This window comes from Ambystoma mexicanum, chromosome 11, assembly GCF_040938575.1.
Source record: "Ambystoma mexicanum isolate Mex_15411 chromosome 11, UKY_AmexF1_1, whole genome shotgun sequence".
Taxonomy (NCBI): domain Eukaryota; kingdom Metazoa; phylum Chordata; class Amphibia; order Caudata; family Ambystomatidae; genus Ambystoma; species Ambystoma mexicanum.
In genome coordinates, this window is record NC_090934.1 from 738603908 (window position 1) to 738626641 (window position 22734).

Below are 22734 nucleotides of genomic sequence, written 5' to 3' on the forward strand. Positions count from 1 at the left end.
CTAAAAAGTAAACGCTAAGATGAGATATGCGAGTGTATTGCCACCAACATGCAGAAAATACATTGGTATTGTGCTGTGGCTAAGGAACGATTGGTTGCTGCGGGGGGATTGCTTTAAGGTCAGCTGGAATCCACGATACAGTTCGAGGGAAGAAGTTTGGACTACGTTCTAGAACAGAAGTCATGAAGCGTGTATTAGCGACATATGGAATGTTGACCTGTGTTAACTGTATACTACGATAATACGTTTTTTCTAAAAGCAATCACTATTCGTATAGCTTCCAAGTTTAGGATATGGCCTTCAAGGATACAATGGGGGAGAAACCTGTAGAATAGGCCTCTCCGAATACATCTCTGGATCATATAATGTCCTCTCGTCTACGTAGCTCAGGAGCTAAAAACTGTTTCCCAGGTTTTAAATGTCAGGGAACTCATCAACTTGTTGGAATTCAATATTCTGCTGTTGCAGCGCAGTCTGCTCGACTGTTTCAGAGAAAGCCCTAATGGAGTATTATGCAATAGCAGTCTCCTGAGCTGCGATCTAAACACGATAAATAACGCTTGACGTTAATTGGTTGGGGGCCGTTTGAAACTGCTCAGCTGTTGCCCTGTTTCACTGCTGCTGTGTTGCGCCCAGTTGCTGTGAAATAAACCCCTCTGTTATGATCTTGTAGATGGAAGTGGAGGCGGAGAGTCCAGAGGAAGCACGACCAGATGTGGACCTGGAAAAGCTGCCACCAAACTACCATAATGAGTCCAGTGTAGAGGCGAAGGCTGGAAACAAAACCATTCTCACTCTCCAGGAAATTGATAAGGTACGACTCACTGTGCAGTTTCTTTCTAAATCCTCTCATCCTGTAAACGGAAATGTCTTTCATGTCTCATAATGGATGCTGTTGTACCCTAGGCTTGCCTATAAGTCCCTGACTAATGGTTAACACATGGCTTAAGCAGTAAGATTGCTCAGTGGGTAGAATTTTAGCTGAGGAAATCTTATAACTAACAGGACTGAATCCCTGTGGGGAGACGCAGTCTTTACTTATCCTGTGGTTGATCAAACGATGACCACTGATTTGGGCAATAGCCATTATTGGCACCAAGGGGCAATTCTGTTTATGGTACATGCATTCCTTAAACAACAAGTTAACACTGGAATTGGGTACATGGTCCTGGCACTGGATCCAGTGCTGCATTACATTATCGCAAGCTGGTACCTACTCTTTTTGTGTACAACTGTCCCCTCCGGCGCCTGTATCACAATGACACAGAGGGCTGTTTTTATCTGCTCCTTTGTGATTGTCAGCTGCCGCTGGCGCATACCTCAGTATATGTCCGGTTGGTACAATCCCAGTGTGCTTCCAAATTGACAATCCCAGTAGACTCACACTTCAACATTACCAGTTTTAAAAGACCAGTATATTCCCAGTTTGACTATCGCAGTATATTCTAAGTTTGCAAAATCACAGTATTTTTACCGTTTCACAGTCCCAAAATACACTGTTTGCAAAAAACCCAATTTAGCAATCCTAGTATACTCCACTTGACAATGCCAGTATACTCCCAATTTGAAGATGTCAGTATACACCAAATTTGACAACCCAACCATAACTCCAGTTCACACTATTTCAGTACCCTATCAATTTGGCAGTTCAAGTACACTCCAGTATAAAAACCTCAATACACTCCCAGTTTGCATTATCCCTAAATAGTCTCAGGTTGTCCATCCCAGTGTATTGTGAGGTTTCCAATCTCAATATGAATCCCATATTTGTACAAACCTACTTTATTGCCAGTTTCACATTTTCAGTAAACTCACAATTTGGCAGCCCCAGTATATTTGCAGTTCGTAGTAGTTCAGTAGCCCTCAATTTGCTGTTACTCAATGGGGGTCATTAGAAGTACAGCAGTCCAGAAACAAGGGTGCCGTACCGCCAGACTACAACTGTGCATACCGGTGCCCTTGTGAGCAGCAGGTCTGACCTGCTGGTCGCATCGGCCCTGGTAGGCACAGTTGTCATGGAAGCACTGGCATCGTTACAAACAGTGCCGCTGCTTCCAAGTCCCCATTCCCATGGAGTCCTATGAGATTGGGGATTAACTTTTTCCTCCGCCTGATATCCCAAGCCACTGGGACTTGGAATGTCCCGGTGGCACCGGGATCTCAGGCTGCTGAAAGGGTGTTACAGTCTGGCAGCAGCCTACCAGTAGAACCGGCAGGTTACCGCCAGATTTGTAATGACCCCCAATGTGTATATTCAAGCTCAAAATATATTTACCAACTATAAAATCTCAGTAGTACATTCTCAGCCTAGCACACCCCAGTCTACTTTAATTGTAATGATCTCAGGTTAATCCCAGTTGAATTAATCCCAGTATATTCCCAATTTTCACAATACCAGTATAATTTCAGTTTGACAACACAGAATGCTGTACTGAAAAATCCCAAATTAGCCCCAAATACCATGGAGGGCAGGCCACCTGCTGTTGGAGAAATCCTGCTTGGCAGCACAAACTGAAAAGTCTCGCCACATAGCCCTATCCCCCATAGGGCATAATGGCAGGCATGTGGAGAGGCACAGGAGCCACCTCACTGAAATATGCCTACAGCAACAAAATGGGGGTCATTTTCCAATGAGCAGAGTCCACTTCCAAGGTGTAGCAGGAGTTTGAAGCATGAACATTCTCCCTAACACTCACCCCCTCCCACCCTCCAGACTAAGGTACACAAGGATTTAATCCACTCCTGTATGAATCACTTGTTCCAGTCATTCATACTTTCTGGAGAGACCATCAGCATTTTGGCGATTGCATCCTGACCTATGCTCAATGGTAAAATCAATCTCTTGGAGGCTGATAGACCATCTAAGTAATTTAGGATTTTCCCCTTCATTTATATTAACCATCTCAAGGGTTGGTGGTCAGTTTGAATAAGGAAATTAGAACCATGCAAGTATGGCCTAAACCTCCTCAATGACCACATAATGGAAAACACTCACGCTGTATGGTTGCCCACCTTGTTCCATGGTCCTTCAGTTTTTTTACTGATGAAGCAAATATGGTGTTCCCTTCCTTGCTCATCCAGTTGGCTTAAGACTGCACCTATTCCTGTATTTGAGGCATCTGTCTGTACAATAAAGGATTGGGTATAATTAGGAGCTCTTAAGACTGGAGCTTTGAGGAGGGCCTTTTTCAGCCCTTCAAATGCCTTGTCACACTTCTCATTCCATCTGACTTTCTTAGGAAATTTGGGAGATGAGGTGACATTTAGGGGAGAAGCTATGCTCACATAATTTTCAATGAAATTCTGGTAGTACCCAGTGAGACCTAGAAATGCTCTCACTTGGGTTTGAGTAGTGGGGGTGGTCCAGTCCTGTACAGCTTGTACTTTACTAGGCAAGGGTCTAATCTCACCTCCTCCTACCCCATGTTCAAGGTAGACCACTTTGCTCTGACCAATTTGATATTTACTTGCCTTTATGGTAAAATGGGCCTGTTCCAGAGCCTGCAAAACATATCCTAGGTGGTGAAGAAGGTCTTCCCTAGTGGGGCAGAACACTGCAATGTAATCCAAGTATGCCATGCAGAAGTCCTCTAACCCATTTAGAACCTGGTTCACCACCCTTTGGAATGCAGCAGGTGTATTCCTTAGTCCAAAAGGCATAATCCTAAACTGGTATAAGCCTCCTATTTATCTATCTATCTATCTATCTATCTATCTATCTATCTATCTATCTATCTATCTATCTTTCTATCTATCTATCTATCTTCTATCTTCTATCTATCTATCCGTAGGCCTCAGAGCGCTCGCAAGACAGACAACGATAAAAAAACAGGTCATCAGGAGGAGGGGCACGCTAGGTTGACTTAAAAATTGTCTAATCCTTTATCAAACTGGAATCTTTTTATGCACTTTTTAAAAATGGCATTTGATGCACATTCTCCAATGGAGTCATGTTCCATAAGGTGCCCATACATCAAAGTTTGAACCACCAATTCATTTTTGGGTGGCTCATGGTTGATGTAGTGTGAGGGCGTTTGAGCCAATGGTACATCTGAATGGGATCTCCTGGGGTGGGGAATGCAGTGTTCTCCTTGGCATGGTCTGCCAGTGCCATGTGCCATTTGCCAATAGCTCAAGGTCACATCAAATGTACTGAGGAACTTGACAGCTCCAGATTTGTCCACCAGCTCATCTGTCCTGGTAAAGGATGTGCAACAGTCTTTGTGACTGCATTCAGAACCCTATAGTCCACAAAGAATCTCAACTCCTTGGTTCCTGCTTTTGGCACTAATACAACTGGACTAGCCCGTAGACTGGTGGATGGCTCTATAACCCCAAGGTCAAACATCTTGTTGACCTCTTCCTTTATGTGAGTTCTGACATAATGAGACATTCTGTAGCCCCTGCTTTTGACAGGGAGACTGTAGCCTGTGAGTATAACATGCTGCCCCCAAGGGATCCAGCCTGGTGTCTCTGAAAACAGGGAGGCAAACTGAGTCAACAGAGCGTTGCACTCCTCCTGCTGCAGAGTCAGATCTGAAGATAGCTTAACTCCTTCATGTATCTCATCTGAAGGGCGTCCCCTGAGGAGATCAGGCAGCAGAGCTTCTCTCTTCCTCCTCTTGATCAGAGGCTAGACGCAAGGCAACTCGTTCTGGTCTAGAGATAGGCCTTCAAATGATTAGTGTGAAAGACCCTAGGGGCCTCCTTGGGGTTGCCCACGTTCACTAAATAATTAGCCTCTCCAGGTTTGCCTACAACTTTAAAGCGTCCAGTGCATTTGTCCTGTAAGGGCCTCTGCCATGTAGGAACCATCACTAGTACTAATGGATTTGGAGTAAACTCCACCATGTTGGCCTTCTAGTCATGCCAATGCTTGACCAGAGCCTGACCAGCTTTCAGGTGTGCATATAGTACCATCCTCCTTCTGAGGCCTAGTACATAGTCAGTGACACGGACTGGCTTTAGGGATGGAGCACTCTCCAACCCTTCTTTGATCAGGACGAAAGGGTCTCTGACTGGATGACCATAGAGGAGCTCAAAGGGGATGAAACCCACCCCAACTTGAGGCACCTCTCTATAAGGAAATAGAAGGCGTCCAGTTAAACCTTTCTACCAGCCCATTCGTTTGTGGGTGGTAGGCAGTTGAGAACTTGCAAATTACTCCACAGTTCTTCCACATGGTCTGCATGTAGTGGGGCATAAAATATAACCCCCTGTCAGAGATAACTTCCTTAGGAAACCCAACACTGGTAAAAATACCAAGGAGGGCCTTAGCCACTTCTTGGGAAGTAACAGTTCTCATAGGTATTTCCTGGGGATATCTGGTAGCATGGTCTACCACAACCAATATATATTGGTTGCCTGAGGAGGTTGGAGAGTCTAGGGGACCAACAATGTCAATGCCAATCCTCTCAAAAGGAACTCCCACCACTGGGAGGGGCAGTAAAGGTGCCACATTCTTGGAACCGCTTTTACCAGAGGTCTGGCAGGTGTGCCAGCTCCTACAATGTTTTTCAACATCTGCGCCATCTTGGGCAAGTAGAAGTACAGAAAAAGTCACTCTTTGGTCTTCTTGGAGCTCAAGTGACCAGCCAGAGGAATCTCATGTGCTAGTTTTCGGAGCTTGGATCTAACCTCCTAGAGTACTACCAGTCACCTGAAGTTCCCTGGGCTAATTTCTGTAGGCTCACTATAGAGGAGACCATCCTCCCAATAGAGTCTATGCTTCCCTGGCTCTTGGCCTTCCAGTTGGGAAGGTGTCTGTTGTCTCAGACCTTCTAGAGAGGAAAACTCTATTTGTTATATACTGAAATCTACCCTAGAGCGTCCATCTTCTGCAATGAACGTCTGCAGCTCAGGATGGTCTCGAGGATCCAGATCTTCCAAGCAGGGAAGGAACTCCTCCAGCTCTGTCTCACCAGTAGCTGGCTCTTTGGGAGTTGGTTCGTCCACCCACTTAGCCTCAGCTGGGGATGGACTTTGGACCTCTCCTTGGTCTCTTTCTTCTTTCTTGAAGTGGAAGGTTGTCCTGCCTGCTGGTTTGATCTCAAACAGTCTCTAAAGGTTGCCTCTCTGGCTGATCTTGTCAGATCCTGTTTCTTTTTGCTGGGAGGCCAGGGGGTACTGGAGACTGCTCCAAGAGTCTTTAAGTCATTACCCAACAGGACTCTTCCAGGTACTTCGGTTTGCACACTAACAGGAATTCTCTTACAGTCATGTTATTGCACTGGATAAGGGCTGGCAAAATAGGAACGATACGGATCTATTCCACACACACGCAGTACAGCACATGCTGCATCACATAGATATTACCGTTTCCAGGGCAACCTACCACAACAGAGTAAGCCTGAGCCCAGACGCGAGCCACACAGCGTTGTGCTCGTATATTTCAGCAGCGACCTGCCACCTCGATGTTTAACATTTCAGGTAACTGACTAGGCATGCATTATGATATCCTTTGCCCACTTATACAAGAGCGACACTTAATGAAGCTCTATCTTTTTCACAGTTCCACGATTCTATGAAGGCGTTTTAGCTTCCTAGGCAACCCCACATTACTCTGTAAGCCTGAGCTTACACACGAGCTACAACAGCACTCTGCTCGGCAATTTCAGCAGCGGTCAGCCGCTCCCACGCTTTGCATTTTTTCAGGTAACAATGTCAACTCCATTATACAGAATCGTCACAAACTCACGTAAAAGAGCCTAAACATAATTAAGTTTTATCATCTTTTCAGACCAGCAATCACGACCATATAATCAGACACTAATGATTGCTTTGTCTCCGTGAGACTGCTTTATGGAGTTCCACACATGTGCATAGCAGGTCAGTCCTTTGACCATTCTCTTAAGTTCAGCCACGCTATTAACAAACATTTTCTATTTCTAAAAATGTGCTCATTTGCCTTTTACTATTATTTGCTTTGAAAATCTTTCTGACATCGTTCTGATCCACCATAATTGATGAACATTTTGGATGATGACCAAACCTATTACCCACTTTGTGATATAATATTGGTAATGTATGTGAAACTCACTACTGCAATTTGAATGTCCAATCATGCTTCTGTTTAATGTTCTTTCTAATGATTATTATGCTGTGACTCGATGTATGGTTTCTCATATTCTAATTGTGGACACTATGGTTGTCTTGTTAATTGTTATAATTATTTAAGAGATTTAACCAGAAGGCAAATTTAAACACATATGTTCACAGGCCCTGAGGAAGGGTTTCTTACCCAAAATGCATAGGCCTTAATGTGACATTTCAGCCTCAAAATTCTAATTCCCCTGCAGGAATTACAGTTTATGAAAATAATAAGCAGATTAATATTAAATAAAGAAGTATTTGTTTTATAAACCACAACAAGTTTTTGTTGAACTTTAAGTACTATATGAAACCACACCAGAGTGGTACATAGGAGTGCGGCCCACACCGCTGGCTTCACAGCCAAGGTCTTTCTTTTGTGATTTATACCGTGTTCTACCACGGAGACACTCTTTCCAGCGGGTTTGCACCCTAAATTTCCAAAGAAGTATTTTTCCTATTTTCTGAACACAAATCTTGTCAAAAACATACGTAGTGCAAAGCTCACTGCCATTTTTATAGTTTCTGGTAACCTCCCTCTGGTTTGGCCCCAGAGGTTTCACTAGACCTTCATGGCTTCCCTTGGTATTTACCCATGGGGTGTTTGTGGCCCTCTCTAGGTGGTGGAGGATTAGAATTGTCTTGACTATCTTTCTTGTGCTTTTTCCCCTCATCCTTTTTCAGAGTTGCCCCAGAATCCTTATGAGTGGCCCTGTTGGCTACCCATAGGTCAGCAGCTTGAACTAGGCTCTTGGGATAAAGTTCCTTGGAGTAAACCAGGTGGTATCTCAGCTCAGGAGAGCAGGCATCAAACATATTCTGTAGTAAAATAAAATGTCTCATTCCTTCAAAGGAGATCACTTTGTAACCCTTAACCTAGCCATCTATGTTTTTTCAGGTATTCACAAACCCAGGTAGCTGAAGGGGTACCATCTTTCTTTTTATGGTCTCTGAATCTTTTAAAGTATTGTGAAAGAGTCTTCCCAAACCTGACTATAAGAGCCTGTTTGACTAGTTTATAATCTTTCCTGTCATTGGCATTCAACTCCATAATAGCAGATAGTGTGCGGTACAAATGTCCTTTAACATTAACATCTTAACCATTCTGGTGAAGCCTAGACATGATCCATGCAACTAAATAATTCCCACAAATAGTGTGCAAACCATTAGTGAATTCAAAAGTACTCAACCTATCCAACACATCAAGTTTAGGATTAGACCTACTTACAGCGCCTTTTGGTAGGCGCGGTCTCTTGGAACTAGTAGTATGAGAAGACCCTGTAAAGGAAGCAAACTCAAGGGACACCTTTTTCATATCATACTCATGCTGCATTTCCCTTTCTCTGAGCCTTCTCTTCTTGTCTTTGTCCTCGGACTGTGTTGCAGGTTTCTCAAATTTTAGTTCCAGTCTCATTCTTTTCAAGTGAGAGATGAAGAAGGAATTATTTTTGCCAACTACGCTGACAACATGTAATGTGTTATTCCATTATCAGGGCTACATAGTGAGGATGAATTTAAGGTGAACAAAGCATATCGGGCCATTCAATGTTGGATGATCGTGAATGGTCTGGCACTGAATAGTGCCAAGACAGAGCTCCTGATCATTGGCTCAGATGCCAGGCTCGCAAAGTTAGGCTTAATGTACAAGCATTTCAATATAGATAACTGTAATATCGAGGTCAAGACGAAAGTGAAGACCCTAGGCTTCTTTATGGATAATAACTTAAACATGAAAGCTCAGGTTAATAGTCTAGTCTCCTCTTCTTCCTATTTATTCAAGCTGCTTTGGCATCTTCGCCCACTGACCTCTGAGAAAAATGCAGAAACGCTAGCCCGAGCCATAATTGGCTCTAAGTTGGATTACTGCTGTAGTCTTCTCATTGGCATAGCACAGGCAGGCCTGCCCCGTCTCCAGGTCATCCAGAATGGAGCAGTAAGGGTCGTGAAAGGACTATGTCGAAGGGTCCATTTGTGTCAGAATCGAGACAGAGCCTGCATTGGCTCCCTGTACATGCCAGAGTCCGCTTTAGGATGCTCCACATCACCCATACATGCCTTAATGGCAGGATGACATTTAGTAGAAGCGATTGTTAAAAAGCAAAATGTGAGATCCCTCCGATCCAATAATTCGAACATCATAAAAACCCTGCGCTGTAAATCTACTAAAACCCACAATAGAGCCTTTAGCATTGCAGCTCCATTGGCGTGGAATGCACTGCCTCCCGAAATCAGAATCATCAAATTCACGGAAATGTTTATTATTCTGCTAGACCCCAAGGAACTTGCCTGGATACTTAAGTTTGTCGACTCAGGTCTCTGATCTCTAGAGCACATTATACGTACCATTCTTGTCTGTTAATTGTTTTTTGTTGGTGCCCTTAAGCCCTTGGGTACCTGGTGCGCGATATAAATTAACCAACATAAACATATTCTCGGGTTACATTATGACCCACAGGCTTGTGATAGAGGTTGTTGAGGTACAGGAGAAGGCGGTGGAGGGGAGTTACTCACCTCCTCACCTTCTGACCCATTTGGAAGATTGGACCGAAGCTCTGAACTATCATTCTCACCAATTTCTTCCATATCAATATTGGAAGTAGGGTTATGGGCCTACTTCCAGGATTTTGGTGATTAAACAACTTTGTAATCAACTCAGTTTTCTTCCTTTTAAACTCAGTCCCCTTGTTCTATACACATCTTTCAATTGTTCCATTGTAAGTGCACCCAGGGACTGTTCATTAAAATTATAAATTTCTGGCTTTTTTCTTACAAGTTAACTTTACTTTTTGGTGGAGCTAGACTTGTGGATGGTTTATTTGGGCACAATACAACCAATAGTCACTGTAATCCACTCTACACCAATCCCACCACCGGACACCGGTTTTAGGCAAGAATTTGTAAAGTCTAACTGGTGTGGGACTTAACAAGACTTATCTCTTGGTATTAGAAAACCCATCTTTTAATATAGGCCTGAACTACACAGGTTGGTAGAGTGACCGAGCAGCCAGGCTTATCTTAAGAGGAGTAATGTGCGGTGTACAATGAAATCAGTTAATACAGGTATCCAAGTAAAAACTTACACACTTAAAGTTATCGTATGGGATACATTACTCACCGTAATCGTATTTCTGATGCTTGTATCTGCTTAGATTCACATGCTGTGCATAGGCCGACATCTAGTGGAAGCTGCGGAGTATTACAGTTTGTTTTTCGAAAGTCGAAAATGGGCGTCGACACAGGCGTGCCAGTAATACTATCCCTAGTGTGACGTCCACTGTACCCAAGATCCCTCACGCGTCTAGGATCCTCAGATTGTATTTTTTCTGACATGAGGAAGCATGAGGAGTAGCGTGAGTACAGATAATCCAAGCAGATAGACAGAAAGGTAAGACTACAAGTAATCATGCGCCTTCTCTCGGAGGGGAGGAAGGGTGGGTCGCATGTGAATCTAAGCAGATACAAGCATCAGAAATACGATTACGGTGAGTAATGTATCCCTTCTGAGGCTTGTGGAATCTGCTTAGATCACATGCTGTGCATAGATTAGCGAGCAGTACCAGAAGAAGGAGGTGGGATGTGAGAAGGGTCATGAGCAAACAGGTGTCTTAGAACCGCTTGTCCCACTTGTGTATCTGTCTTGGAATGAGTGTCAATGCAGTAATGCTGAGTAAAAGTGTGAATAGAGCTCCAAGTAGCTGCTTTGCAAATGGTGTCGAGGGGAACATTTGCAATGAAAGCCAGAGTGGCACCAATGCCTCTAGTAGAGTGGGCCCTTGGCGTAAAAGGCAGAGTCTTTTCAGAAAGAGAGTAACACAGCTGTATACAGTTGATAATCCACTTCGAGATAGCGCCCTTAGAGACGCGATCCCCCTCTCTGCCTGTAGCTACGGAGACAAACAGTTGATCTGTTTTCCTTAGCGGTCTGGTTTTATTTACATAGTATAGGACCGCCCTACGCACATCTAGGGTGTGTAGTTTCACCTCAGCCGAGCCTTGCGGGTTTTGGAAGAAAGCCGGAAGCTCGATGGACTGGTTTACATGGAACTTGGATATGAATTTAGGTGAGAACCTAGGGTGTGTGCGTAAAACCAGTTTGTCCTTGTGGATAGTAAAGAAAGGATCCTGCACTGACAGAGCCTGAATTTCACTGACTCTTCTTATGGAGGTAATGGCTACTAAGAAGGCCGTTTTATAAGTCAGGTGTTTGAGACTACTTTTATGCATGGGTTCGAATGGGGGTCCCATGAGCTTAGCTAGCACCACGTTGAGGTCCCATCCTGGCGGTGGGTTCGAAATAGGAGGGTGAAGTCTCTTTACTCCTTCCATGAAGGCTTTAACCACCGGTACTTTCCACCACGAGACCCTGTTATGGGATGTGGTGTAAGCCGAGAGGGCTGCCAGGTGTACTTTCAGCGAGTTAAAAACCAACCCTGCATCCAGCAGGTGGAGCATGTATGTCACAACGTTGGAAGGAGTGCAATCAACCGGGTTGATTTGTTTATTCTGGCACCAGATAACGAATCTTTTCCACTTATCAAAGTAACAGTGCCTTGTATTTGGTTTCCTGGACTCCTTTAGAATGTCCATACACCTCTGTGGTAATTTGAGATGTCCAAACTCTATGACTTCAGGAGCCATGCTGCTAGGTTCATAGAGTTGGGTACCTGATGCACTGTTTGACCCTGTTGCTGGGACAGTAGGTTGTCCCAGGCTGGGAGTCTGATGGGCTCGCACACCGCCATCCTGCGTAGGTGTGGAAACCATGGTTGTCTCGCCCACATGGGAGCAACTAGGATGAGCGTCATCGATTCCTTGTTCATCTTGTACACCACCTTCCTGATGAGAGTAGTTGGTGGAAAAGCGTACGCAAACATCCCTGACCAGTTCATCCACAGGGCATTCCCTTGGGAGTCCGGCTGAGGGAACCTGGATGCAAATCCTGGGCATTGTCTGTTTTCGCTTGTGGCGAATAGGTCTATAGTGGGGAAACCCCACTGAGAGAAGAGATCTTCTACTACGTCTTTGTGAAGGACCCATTCGTGTTCTTTTGGGAGGGAGTCTCTGCTTAGAGCATCCGCTATGGAATTGAGCTCCCCTGGAACATGTTGCGATGACAGGAAGATGTTCCGTCTGAGTGCCCATATCCATATTTTCTGGGCAAGCTTGGACAGATTTGGCGAACGAGTCCCCCCTTGCTTGTTCAGATAGAACATGGCTGTCGTGCTGTCCGTCCTGATCTGCACCGACAAGTTCAGTAGATGGGGCTCGAACGCCTTTAGCGCTCGGAATACTGCCAGAAGCTCTAGCAGATTGATGTGGTTCTTGGCTACTGAGTGAGACCAGAGACCCTGAGCTGTGTGGTGGAGATGGTGAGCTCCCCATCCAGTCAGGCATGCATCTGTAGTCACCACGGCTTGTACTTCGGGATCGTAAAAGGGTTTCCCCTTTGCGAGATTCTCTCTTGTCCACCAGTGTAGGCTCTGTACGAGTGTTGGCGAAACGACCACTAGATCGTCCCACTGACCACTTGCCTGAGACCACTGTTTCGCCAACCATTCCTGCATGGGACGCATGCGCAGACGCGCGTGGGGGACCAGGTAAATGCATGACGCCATCATGCCCAGTAACCGCATAACTTTGCGTACTGTTATCTGTTGACCTGACTGATAATGCGGAATTTGCAGAAGTATATTCCGAATTCTCTCTTCCGAAGGGAAGGTTAATCCTTTCTGAGTATCTAGGATAGCTCCTAGAAACTGTTTTGAGGTGCTTGGCACCAGACTTGACTTTTTCTCGTTGATAGAGAAGCCTAATTCGTGGAGGAGGTCGAGAGTCCTCTGAATGTTTGACCTGCAAATTCCTGGGGTTTCCCCCGTTATGAGCCAGTCGTCCAGATAAGGGTACACCGGGATTGCCTCCCTGCGTAGGTGTGCAGCTGCCACCGCCAGTACCTTGGTGAATACCCTTGGTGCTGAAGCTATCCCGAAGGGCAGTACCTTGAATTGGTAGTGGCGACTGTCCACCTTGAAGCGCAAGTACTTTCTGTGCGCTGGGAGCATGGAAATATGAAAATAAGCATCTTTCATATCCAAGGTTGCCATGTAATCCCCCTTTTTTAGGAGGGGGATTACCTCTTGTAGCGTGGTCATACGGAATTTTTGGGGCTTGACATACTTGTTGGCAGGCCGTAAGTCCAATACTGGGCGCATTGTCAAATCTTTCTTTGGCACAAGGAAGTAAGTTGAATAGATACCCTTGTTTACCTGGTGTCCTGGGACGAGTTCTATCGCGTCCTTTTCTAGCAGAATGGCGATCTCCTCGAGAAGGATCCTTTGATGCTCTAGGGAGTGCACTCTTTGTCGTGGAGGATGGTTCCGGGGACGCTGCAGTAGTTCTATACAATATCCTGCGGATACTGTTGACAGCACCCATCTGTCTGAGGTGATCCCTTCCCAAGCCTGGGTGAAGGTGGAAATGCGTCCCCCTACTGGGGTTGCGTGACAAGGGACCCTGAACTGAGCGTCACTGTTTTGGTGGAGGCGTGCCACCTCCCTTGTTGGGGCTGCCTCTGCCTCTTCCACGACCTCTCTTGTTACCCCTGCCGTAACTCTGGGTAGACTGCTGGTTGTTATTCCATTGTGTACCCTGTCCCTGGGCATAGTTGCCTCTTTGTGAATTTTGGCCGCGTGGGCGACGAAAATTACTGTTCCCCCTCTGGTTAGGGGGTTTGTTGGTAAGCTGGCCAAGGGATTTGAGAGTCTCATATTCATCTTTGGCATTTTTAAGTGCGTCTTCGACCGCTTTCCCAAACAATAGGTCGGGTTCCACTGGCTTGTCTATTAAAGAAGCCTGGGTTTCTGTCTTGAATCCCGACTGCCGTAACCACGCATGTCTCTTGATAACAGTACCTTCTGCTATCAATCTCCCTGCGTTGTCAGCGGCGTCGAAAGTTGCTTTTAAAATGCAACCAGACACGGCTCTCCCCTCTGCCGAGATCCGAGCCAGCTGGCTCTTTAACGGTTCTGGAGCAGAGGCAATGAGCGCCGCGACTTCTTCCCATTGATGGCAGTTGTAACTAGCCAACAGGGTGGTGGAATTCGCAATCCTTGCTTGGTAGGCGGACGTTGAGGCTACCTTCCTGCCAAACCCGTAAAGTTTTTTGCTCTCCTTGTCGGGAGGAGCTTCTGATGAAGATAAGGGCGTGCCAGCCCTTTTTCTAGTGTTGGTAACCACTAGGGAATCTGGTTTAAGATGTCCCCTTATATACAGAGGGTCAGACTGGGCTGCCCGGAAATCTTTTCAATTCTGGGGTTGACAGCTCTGGTGAGGTTAGGATTCACCAGGGAAGGCTCTATTCTTCGTTGGATGGATTTGAGGATAGGGATGGTCTGAGCGACCGGTCTCCTCTCTCCTACAAACTCCTCCGCGAAGTCCCTTTCCTCCTGTACACCGTGGGTGTCGATGTGGAAATGTTCCGCTGCTCGAGCGAGAACCTCGTTAAGGAGGGGCTGGTTATCAACTGGAGAGTCGGTAACTGGGGCTTCGCTTTGTGCTGGGGAATCTATTCTGTAAATTTCCTGCTCATTTTCTCCCTCCTCCAGGTCCTCATCATCTGCATAGTAATCTGTCCCGGTTTGTTCTTCCATAATTTCAAACTCCTGGTCCTCTTCAGGGAAAACTTGTCCCTGGTAACTGGGGAGTGGAGTAGAATATGGAGTGGAGTAAGGTTGAACCTCGAAGGGTTCAGGTCTTTCGAACCGGGGCTTTTTACTTAGCAGGATAGGATCGGAGGAGCCTGAGGGTGTGGCCCCTTGAGGGTTATATGAAAGAAAATGTTCTGGGTTCTTATCATAAAAATCAGCCAAGGAAGACATCCTAGACATAACCCTGTCTATGTCTTCACTGGACCATTCCCTGGAACAGGGTATTACCTTAGTAGGTGTTGATTTATGGGACTTTTCAAGGGTAGACTTGTGTTTGCTTGTCTGCCTAGGGTGAGAGGATGGCTTTACAGGAGTGGAAGGCTGTGCTTTCCGCTGTTTCCCCCCCTCCCCGTGCGTGGAAAAATGTTTTCCCTGTCCCTTGGAGGCCCCAGAGACTTTCGACGCCTGGCGCCGAGGGTCTGGAGAGGTATCTGTGTGCTTCGGGCGTGGGGCCTCACTGGTGTTAACCGCGGTCTCGGTATCTTGGAGCGCGGCCTGGGGGTGGAAGTCGTCTTCGTCTCCCGACGATCGAACTTCAGTTAATGTGTGTAGCGAGGCACTCTTGGCAAGAGTGGATGATTGCCTTGCGTCGTGAGGTGATCTCGATCGAGAGCGCCCAGAGGACACCGAGTCGGACCGTTCTTTTTGTGCCTCTTTCCGGGAAGTCGACGTCGTCGAGGTCCGGTTGGTCTTAGTGTGTTTAGTGTGTGTTAGGTGTGTAGCGCTTGCGTCGCCGGGGGTCTTCCCCATAGCCGCCCTGCCGGACGACCTTCCGAGGTCGGGGACCTGCGCTCGCCGGCTGTCTTTCGATGCCATAATGCCCTCGCCGTCCGAAAGTACGGCGTCGCTGCCATCGCTGAAGGCGCCCTCCGCTGCCATGGCTTCCTGCCTGGCGTGGTGGGCCCAACGCTTTGTCGAACGGTCCTTAAGTGTCTTAGGTTTAAACCTACTACACGCTCTGCAGTTCGCTTCGGGGTGATCCCTCGGCAAGCAGAGATTGCACGTGGCGTGCCTGTCGACCCAAGGGTATTTGCGATTGCACTTGGGGCAGAATTGAAAAGGGGTACCCTCCATACGCACCTTAAGGCAGCGGGCTGCTAAGTGTAGGAATATATAAAATGTAACTATATATCAAGAGTGAAGAGTATGTACCACCCCCCACTCTCTCTACTTGTAAGGGCCGAGGCCAGCGGCCTACTAGGCCCGGGCCGAGGCCAGCGGCCTTCCGAGGCCCAGATCCGTCGTGCAGCAGTCGACGGTCGATGACTTCTCCAGCCGTCGTCGAGGTCGAGGGTCGACGTAGGGGTGGGGAAGGGAATGAATAAGAATTATAATTATAATAACAGCAAAAGTATGGCTAAGGCCAGGGAACTCCGCAAGATGCTTCCGACCAGTATGGCGGAAAAAAACAATCTGAGGATCCTAGACGCTTGAGCGATCTTGGGTACAGTGGACGTCACACTAGGGATAGTATTACTGGCACGCCTGTGTCGACGCCCATTTTCGACTTTCGAAAAACAAACTGTAATACTCCGCAGCTTCCACTAGATGTCGGCCTATGCACAGCATGTGATCTAAGCAGATTCCACAAGCCTCAGAAATATATTTATTTATATATACACAAGGATAATTAGACAATCTTTATAAAGCAGCAGCTAATAGTAACATTAATCCAAAAATGAAGATTCAATTCAACAAGAGCAATAATGTAGGTGAGTAAACCTTTCTTGTGCTAAACATATTCTAGCACACTAATTGACGTCATTTGAGGTCAGTATTAACACTTATTCGTGATCACCATTACAATATTGAGTTTCAAGGAGGGAAACGTTAAAGTCAGATCAGAACATACTTTGCAAGTGGTAAAACAGTTAGATTCTCCCAGAGGGATGTAGGCAGTCTTTTATCCCAGCAATAATAGTGTTCAACAATTAAAACCTGTATGGGATCAAGCACTGTCAAAGCCAACAGGTTCAGAAGGGGGCCTTTAGGGCGCCAGGGCCGCCAGAGTCAATGGGCCAGTTCAAAGTTCTGATGCTCTCTTCTTAGAATATATATTTTTTTAAATAGTCAGTAGTTCAGTAGAAAATCACAGAAGCTCAAGAGGAGCCACCTCGAAGAAGCACAAGCTTGGAGGCCAGTGCAGGGGAGTAGAGGTCAACTCAAAAAGGTTTAAAATAGTACTCCACAAGCTAGGAAGTACCACAAATGGCAAAAGGTAGATGTACCCCAAGCCCCACAGTAGCTGTGATTTGAAGAATTGGTTCCAGCTAGATGCCTTCCTGTTGCAATGTAGCAGACTATTGCTCCTGGTCCTTGGTCATGGTGACGAAAGGGAGGACATCTGACGGGCTTCTGCGGCAGCACTCGAGAGAGAGGGGGACTCTGCAGAAATTGATTCTTCTTGATTAAGCTGCCTTTTGTGGTTTTGGTGCCTTTTTCTCAGTGCCAAAGAAAAATGAACAGGTCTGGTTGAAAGTTACTTGATCCCTCAGTCTCTGACTCTGGCGAGTGGACTCTGGATAAATATTTCCTGCTTCTGTAGGGTTCTCTGGATGCCCACAATGTTTTGGCTGGATTTGCACTTTCGAAGACAATACACTCAATGATGGTCAGAGTTCCCCGGGCATTGGGATTCTGCAACCTTGGAAAGTCACAGTAGGTTGGAAGTTGTGCCAAAATTAAGCTTGCCTCAAGGCTAGTTGGTCCCACCTAGGGAGGAAGTTGTCCCTGGTGGAGCTTCCCAGTTAAAATGAAAACAGGGTCAACACAGCTGCAGGGCTTCACCGGGCACTTTGTAGTCAAGGAGGGTGCTGCTGGTGTCTCTCCACATCTTCTTTGATGGTTGTTGTCCTCCAGTGGTCGACTCTGCCTCTAGTCCCAAAGCCCTTGCCTTTTAAGCAAGTTCCCATTCATTCACAGCCCCTCGGCTGTCAATCACCCAATCTGAACTGGTTTCACTCAGGCACACCTAAAGACAAAGGACAGGGACGTTTCAGGACCCTCCCTCACTTCCTGCCTTTCCAGGCCCACTGGAGCCTGGGCGGGCTTCAGGAATGAAGCCCGCCAAAGGCAAAATGCACAAAGGACTTAAACCCAATTCAAACAACAGAGTAAAAGCCCAGAAAGAACTAACTGACAGGAAATGGTAAAAAAAGAAGACAGGGGCCATTTCGGGAAAACGCTCACCCTTAGGTGCTATACAGCAGCTGAGAAATCAGCCTGCAGATACATGGCACAAAGGTAGTAAAAAAGAAACCACTGCCAATATCCATTCAAGTTAGTGTAGCAAAATGTTACATGAGAAGTCGAATAAGGAGTTACTATGTAACACCCCCATCCCCTCCCCCACACACACAGCACTCCACATAGGGTGGTGTGGGCTGGACCCACAAAAGAAAAGGTAAGTAAGACAAAAGTCATCTAATGTTCTTAGGAACAGTAGTTCACCCAAGAAAATGTATTTAAACATTAAAGGAAGTCCAAGGGACTTCGAAGTTGCACTGCACCGAAGGTGCTGTGTGTCACCATGCAAAAAGCAGATGCTATGGAGTTTACCAGACTCCATTAAACAGTAAGAAACCCAATAATTCTAGTCAGAAAAACACACGAGGGAGTGAGGGGAAAAAGTCCCACTCACTCAGGAGTAAAAGTTAAACAGCCCTGAGTCCAGCAAAAGAGCCTGGGGTCTCTAAGGTTAAGTGGAATGGGCACAGAAAGCAGAATTCTCCCTAACACCTGCTAATGAGTAAACCGATTCTATAGGAATCCATTAGTTAGCGCCACCTGCAAAGCATCATTTGAAGGCAGTGGCTGTTTTAAAGAGTGGATCGTAAACCTCAAGAATAAAGTTCATTTTGCCTGTCTGCAGTTTCACACCAGGTTTTGAAAATTGAATGGAGTGGAGCAACAGCACACGAGTGCCGACGTTGGTGGTCCCATACATGCAATTTACATTCTTGTTTCAAATCTCCTTGGATATGCAAACAGCTGCACTTGACTCCTAAAAAAGTGTGCATTGATAATTTAAAAAAAGAAGGCATAGCCATCTGTTTATCATATTCTTTATTTGGATACGCCCATCTTAACATGACCTCAGACTTGCATATTGCCTTACTTTCCCCCTGTAGTCCCTCCTGTGTAGGAAAAATAAAAGAATTGCACCTGCCAGGGCTCTAAGTAGGATGAAGATGTGTGCTCAGTGCTTCACAAAATAAGGCTAGGGCTAACAAGCAGGCAACTAAGTAGGTATCCTTTATGGCTAGGGTAGGAGCCTACTATGTGCCCAATTCATGGAAATATCTGCGTGGAAAATAGGGGCTTTGCATGCCAAACCACGCACAAAATTCCATTTGTCCCTTCATGGAATCGACTGTGCTGTACTTTTTCTTACTTTGCGAGGACTTTGTGCAGGCTGGCCACGTCACTGCAAGAGGCAGACTGCCTTGCGCGAGACACCATGCAGAGCATGGTGTGGCTTGCACAGAGGGCAGGGTAAGGGGCGGAACTTGGAAAATGAGGACGAACAAGGCAAAAAGTGGGCGTTACCAGACAGGGCCCGCAGACAGTCCATCGCCCGCCTACTGTTGTGAGGAACAATACATATTCATGGGTCCAAGCGTGCATCCTGTCGAAGGGGAAATGGCCACGCAAAGCCCTCATACTACGGCCACCCGAAGGAAGGCGTAGAGAGACTTGTGCATAGGATTCATCATGCAGGAGTAAGATCGGGTGTCAGATTTAGGGGTGTGTGTATGCAGCCATGGTTCCAGTCTGATTTAGGAGTGCACATACACAGTGTAGCGGGATGCAGGAATGATTTACGGGGGTTCACGCACAGAATTTCAGAGTTTTACCTGAGTTGGGATAAATTGTACGAATGTTGTTGTGGTACTGGTAACAGTTACGGGGAACCCTGCGCAGGATCCCCGAGAGGCAGGCCTGCTTGTGGGGGACACCATGCACTGTTTGAAGGGTGTGTGTATTTGCACCTGGGGGAGCATGCAAAGGTAGCTGTTCTGGCTGTTTTTTGCTTTGCGTGGGGTGTGTCGGGTGTGTTCCGGCTGTGACTTTTTATACCGTTACTTTGCAGACAATAACATGAATACATTGATCGTGCATTTTTTATTACGCTAGCAGGCTCGCGCAGTGTCGTTCTCTGCGTGGCCTTTGCAGGATAAATGCACTCTTTTGCAGGAATCCGGCCCTGTATGTCGACAAGATTCTGGTATGAGTTGAGCCTGTGCTGCTGAGATATAGGTGTAAGCTGAGCAATGCAGGTGAGAGGGGTACTGTGGTGCATGCACTTGCTGCAGGGATTTGGCTGTAATGTACAGGTTCCAATCCAAGTAAGATGGTGTAATTTTTTGTTTACAAACCAAATATGTTCAATTAGAAAGCGTCACACATACTCTCTTGTGAGCAGGAGTGGATCTGATCGAGGACAAGTCCCCAAAAAAGTGACAAGAAGATGTTACGGTAGTGTTCCGGCAGGGCTTCATTGGGGGCCAGAGTTTTATTTTTTGGCCAGTCTCTTTGTTTCTTTTAAGCAGCACATCTGGAAGCAAAAGGCATATTTTATATCCGAAGGCTTCAATAGGCACAAGCATGCCCTGGACAGTGGGAGTGGTCCTTTTCTTGGGTGATTCGCATGTAAAAGCCCCTTCTAGACTTCTCAATCAGTGCCTAATGCAAAGTACATTCTTTTCTGATGGACAAATCTTCGTTTATACTTAACAATTCTGCCAGTCTCTTATGTCTGCTTGGTTTTGGAACATTGCAAATTGTATTCACATCATGCATTATAACAAGTGTTTGCCGCGTTAAACAATGACTGTGGTGTGTGGTTACATTTTGGTGTGCGTTTAATTTTTCAAAGCAATACCAACCATATGCTTGTACTCCGAGATGTCAAGTTAACCCCATGACATATGCCAAATAATCAGCTAGAAGATCACAGTCTATTGGGTTCTGGTACTTGGTGTTCCTCAATCATAATGTGGGAAAGCTACAAAGAATATATAGGAATTCAAAATGGCATGCAATAAACAAAAGAGAGGACTTGTGGAACCTAAGAGCTTTATGTCTGCATATTTTGAGAAATAAAAGTGTCACTGAAAAAGTTCTGGCAGGTGAGAAAAGTGGGTAGTAATGGGTCTGCCTTTGCAGCTGTACAGTTAGTAGGCATGGCGATTTCTGTTGTGTGGCAGAAGAGAATACATGTGCCTTTACTTAACATGCGGGCTTACCACCTGTCGTCATGAAGGTGAAGGTGGGGGTGAGGTGTGCGGGCGCACACACATTACGGTCAAGTAGGAACACTGGTAACAAGGGTTACACAAACATGCTATTTTCAAAGAGAACTGCAGACAGGAAATGGATTTTATGGCAGTGCAGCAAAGGGAAATGGGTACAGTGGAATGGTGAAGAGGTGATTCTATGTTACGTTACTGGGATTTATACCGCGCACCGCTGCCATTTGCATGGTCTCCAAGCGAGACAGAGAGATAGAGAGAGAGACACAGAGAGACAGACACAGAGAGACAGAGAGAGATCGAGAGAGATAGCGATAGAGAGAGACACAGATAGAAAGAGATAGCAATAGAGAGACAAAGAGAGACAGAGAGAGAAAGACAAAGACAAAGCGAGACAGAGCGACGCGGATAGACAGAGAGAGACATAGAGAGATAGACAAAGAGAGAGAGAGACAGGGCGAGACAGAGAGAGACAGGGCGAGACATAGAGAGACAGGGAGAGACAGGGAGAGAGAGAGAGAGAAAGAGGAAGACAGAGGCAGAGAGAGAGAGGGAGTGAGGAAGACTGAGGGAGAGAGATAGAGAGAGAGCGAGAGAGATAGAGGGAGACAGAGAGAGACAGAGAAAGAGAGAGAGAGAGAATAAACGTAAGATAGATTTGCTGCTTTGTTGATGCTGTGGGTCTGTTTCTAGGTGGCCTGTGTCAATGTTATACAGCAGGGGCGAAGTGTGAGAGAGATGATGGGGAGAACGTGACAAATATGCTTTCTGAATGGAAGCTGGCTGAGGTTTTGTATATGTATACGTATCTGCAGAGTGCAAGGTGTGTGTAGCCCTGTCATGTGAATGACGCTTGCACTGCCACCAACTGTGTTAAACCAGTTTTGTGGTAAGAAAGCTTGCCCTGCTGTACTTGTGTTGCGATAAAGAAACTGAAACTGCTGCATCCTTGTAAGAAGCTTGCACTACTGCCACACGCGTGCGATTGTTCTGTGGGTGACAGACATACATGGCTGCTACCTGTGCTGTAGATGTTCGCTAGTTTGGAAGCTTGCCCTCCTGCTCGCAGGGCTCTGTTGGCCTGAAGTTTGCGCTTTAGTTGCCAGTGCTGGAACTGTTGTGGGATGGAAGATTGCACTGCTGCTGTCTACGCTTACTTGTCTGAGGGACCTTTACATTTCTGATACCCATCCTACACACACCTTTGCAGTCGATGGGGACCTTGAGTTGCATCTGGCTCTGCTGGGCGAAAGCTAGTATCTTGAAGTGCTGCTGTTAGAAGAGTGCGCGGCTGCTTCCTGTGGTGAACCACGTGTGTGGGCAAAGCTTGCGCTGCTTCGATTTGGGCTGCATCTGTTCCGAGACTGTTTTGTCTTTGCCATACTTCTTCAGCGAGTGGAGTGTATCCTGCTGTTGCCTGCACCTCGCCTGTTCAGTGAATGTGAAGGACGTTTGCACTGCTGTCTGTTCTGTCTGCAAAGCATAGCAGCTAGGAAAGCGGCCTGACAATTTTCTGTGGGCAATATAGAAACTGGCAGGTCAATTAGAACCTAAGTAGACGATGTATTTGGCCTGGATTGTCATATGAACCTGTGAAGCTATTTCTGGCGCATGGATCTGTAAATGGGTATATGCGGCTATACTTGAGAATGTCAACTTCTTGAACCTAGGGGTGGACTGGCCTATAG

General features: G+C 46.3%; 1 protein-coding gene across 1 annotated transcript in view; it reads left to right on the forward strand.

The window, feature by feature from the left end:
* The window catches only part of DKK3 (dickkopf WNT signaling pathway inhibitor 3), a 400000-nt gene that overhangs the window by 104215 nt on the left and 273051 nt on the right, over positions 1 to 22734 (forward strand). Inside the window, exon 3 of the mRNA XM_069623641.1 lies at positions 674 to 814. Coding sequence (XP_069479742.1) covers positions 674 to 814 — 141 coding nt within the window. The remainder of the gene's footprint in view (positions 1 to 673; positions 815 to 22734) is intronic.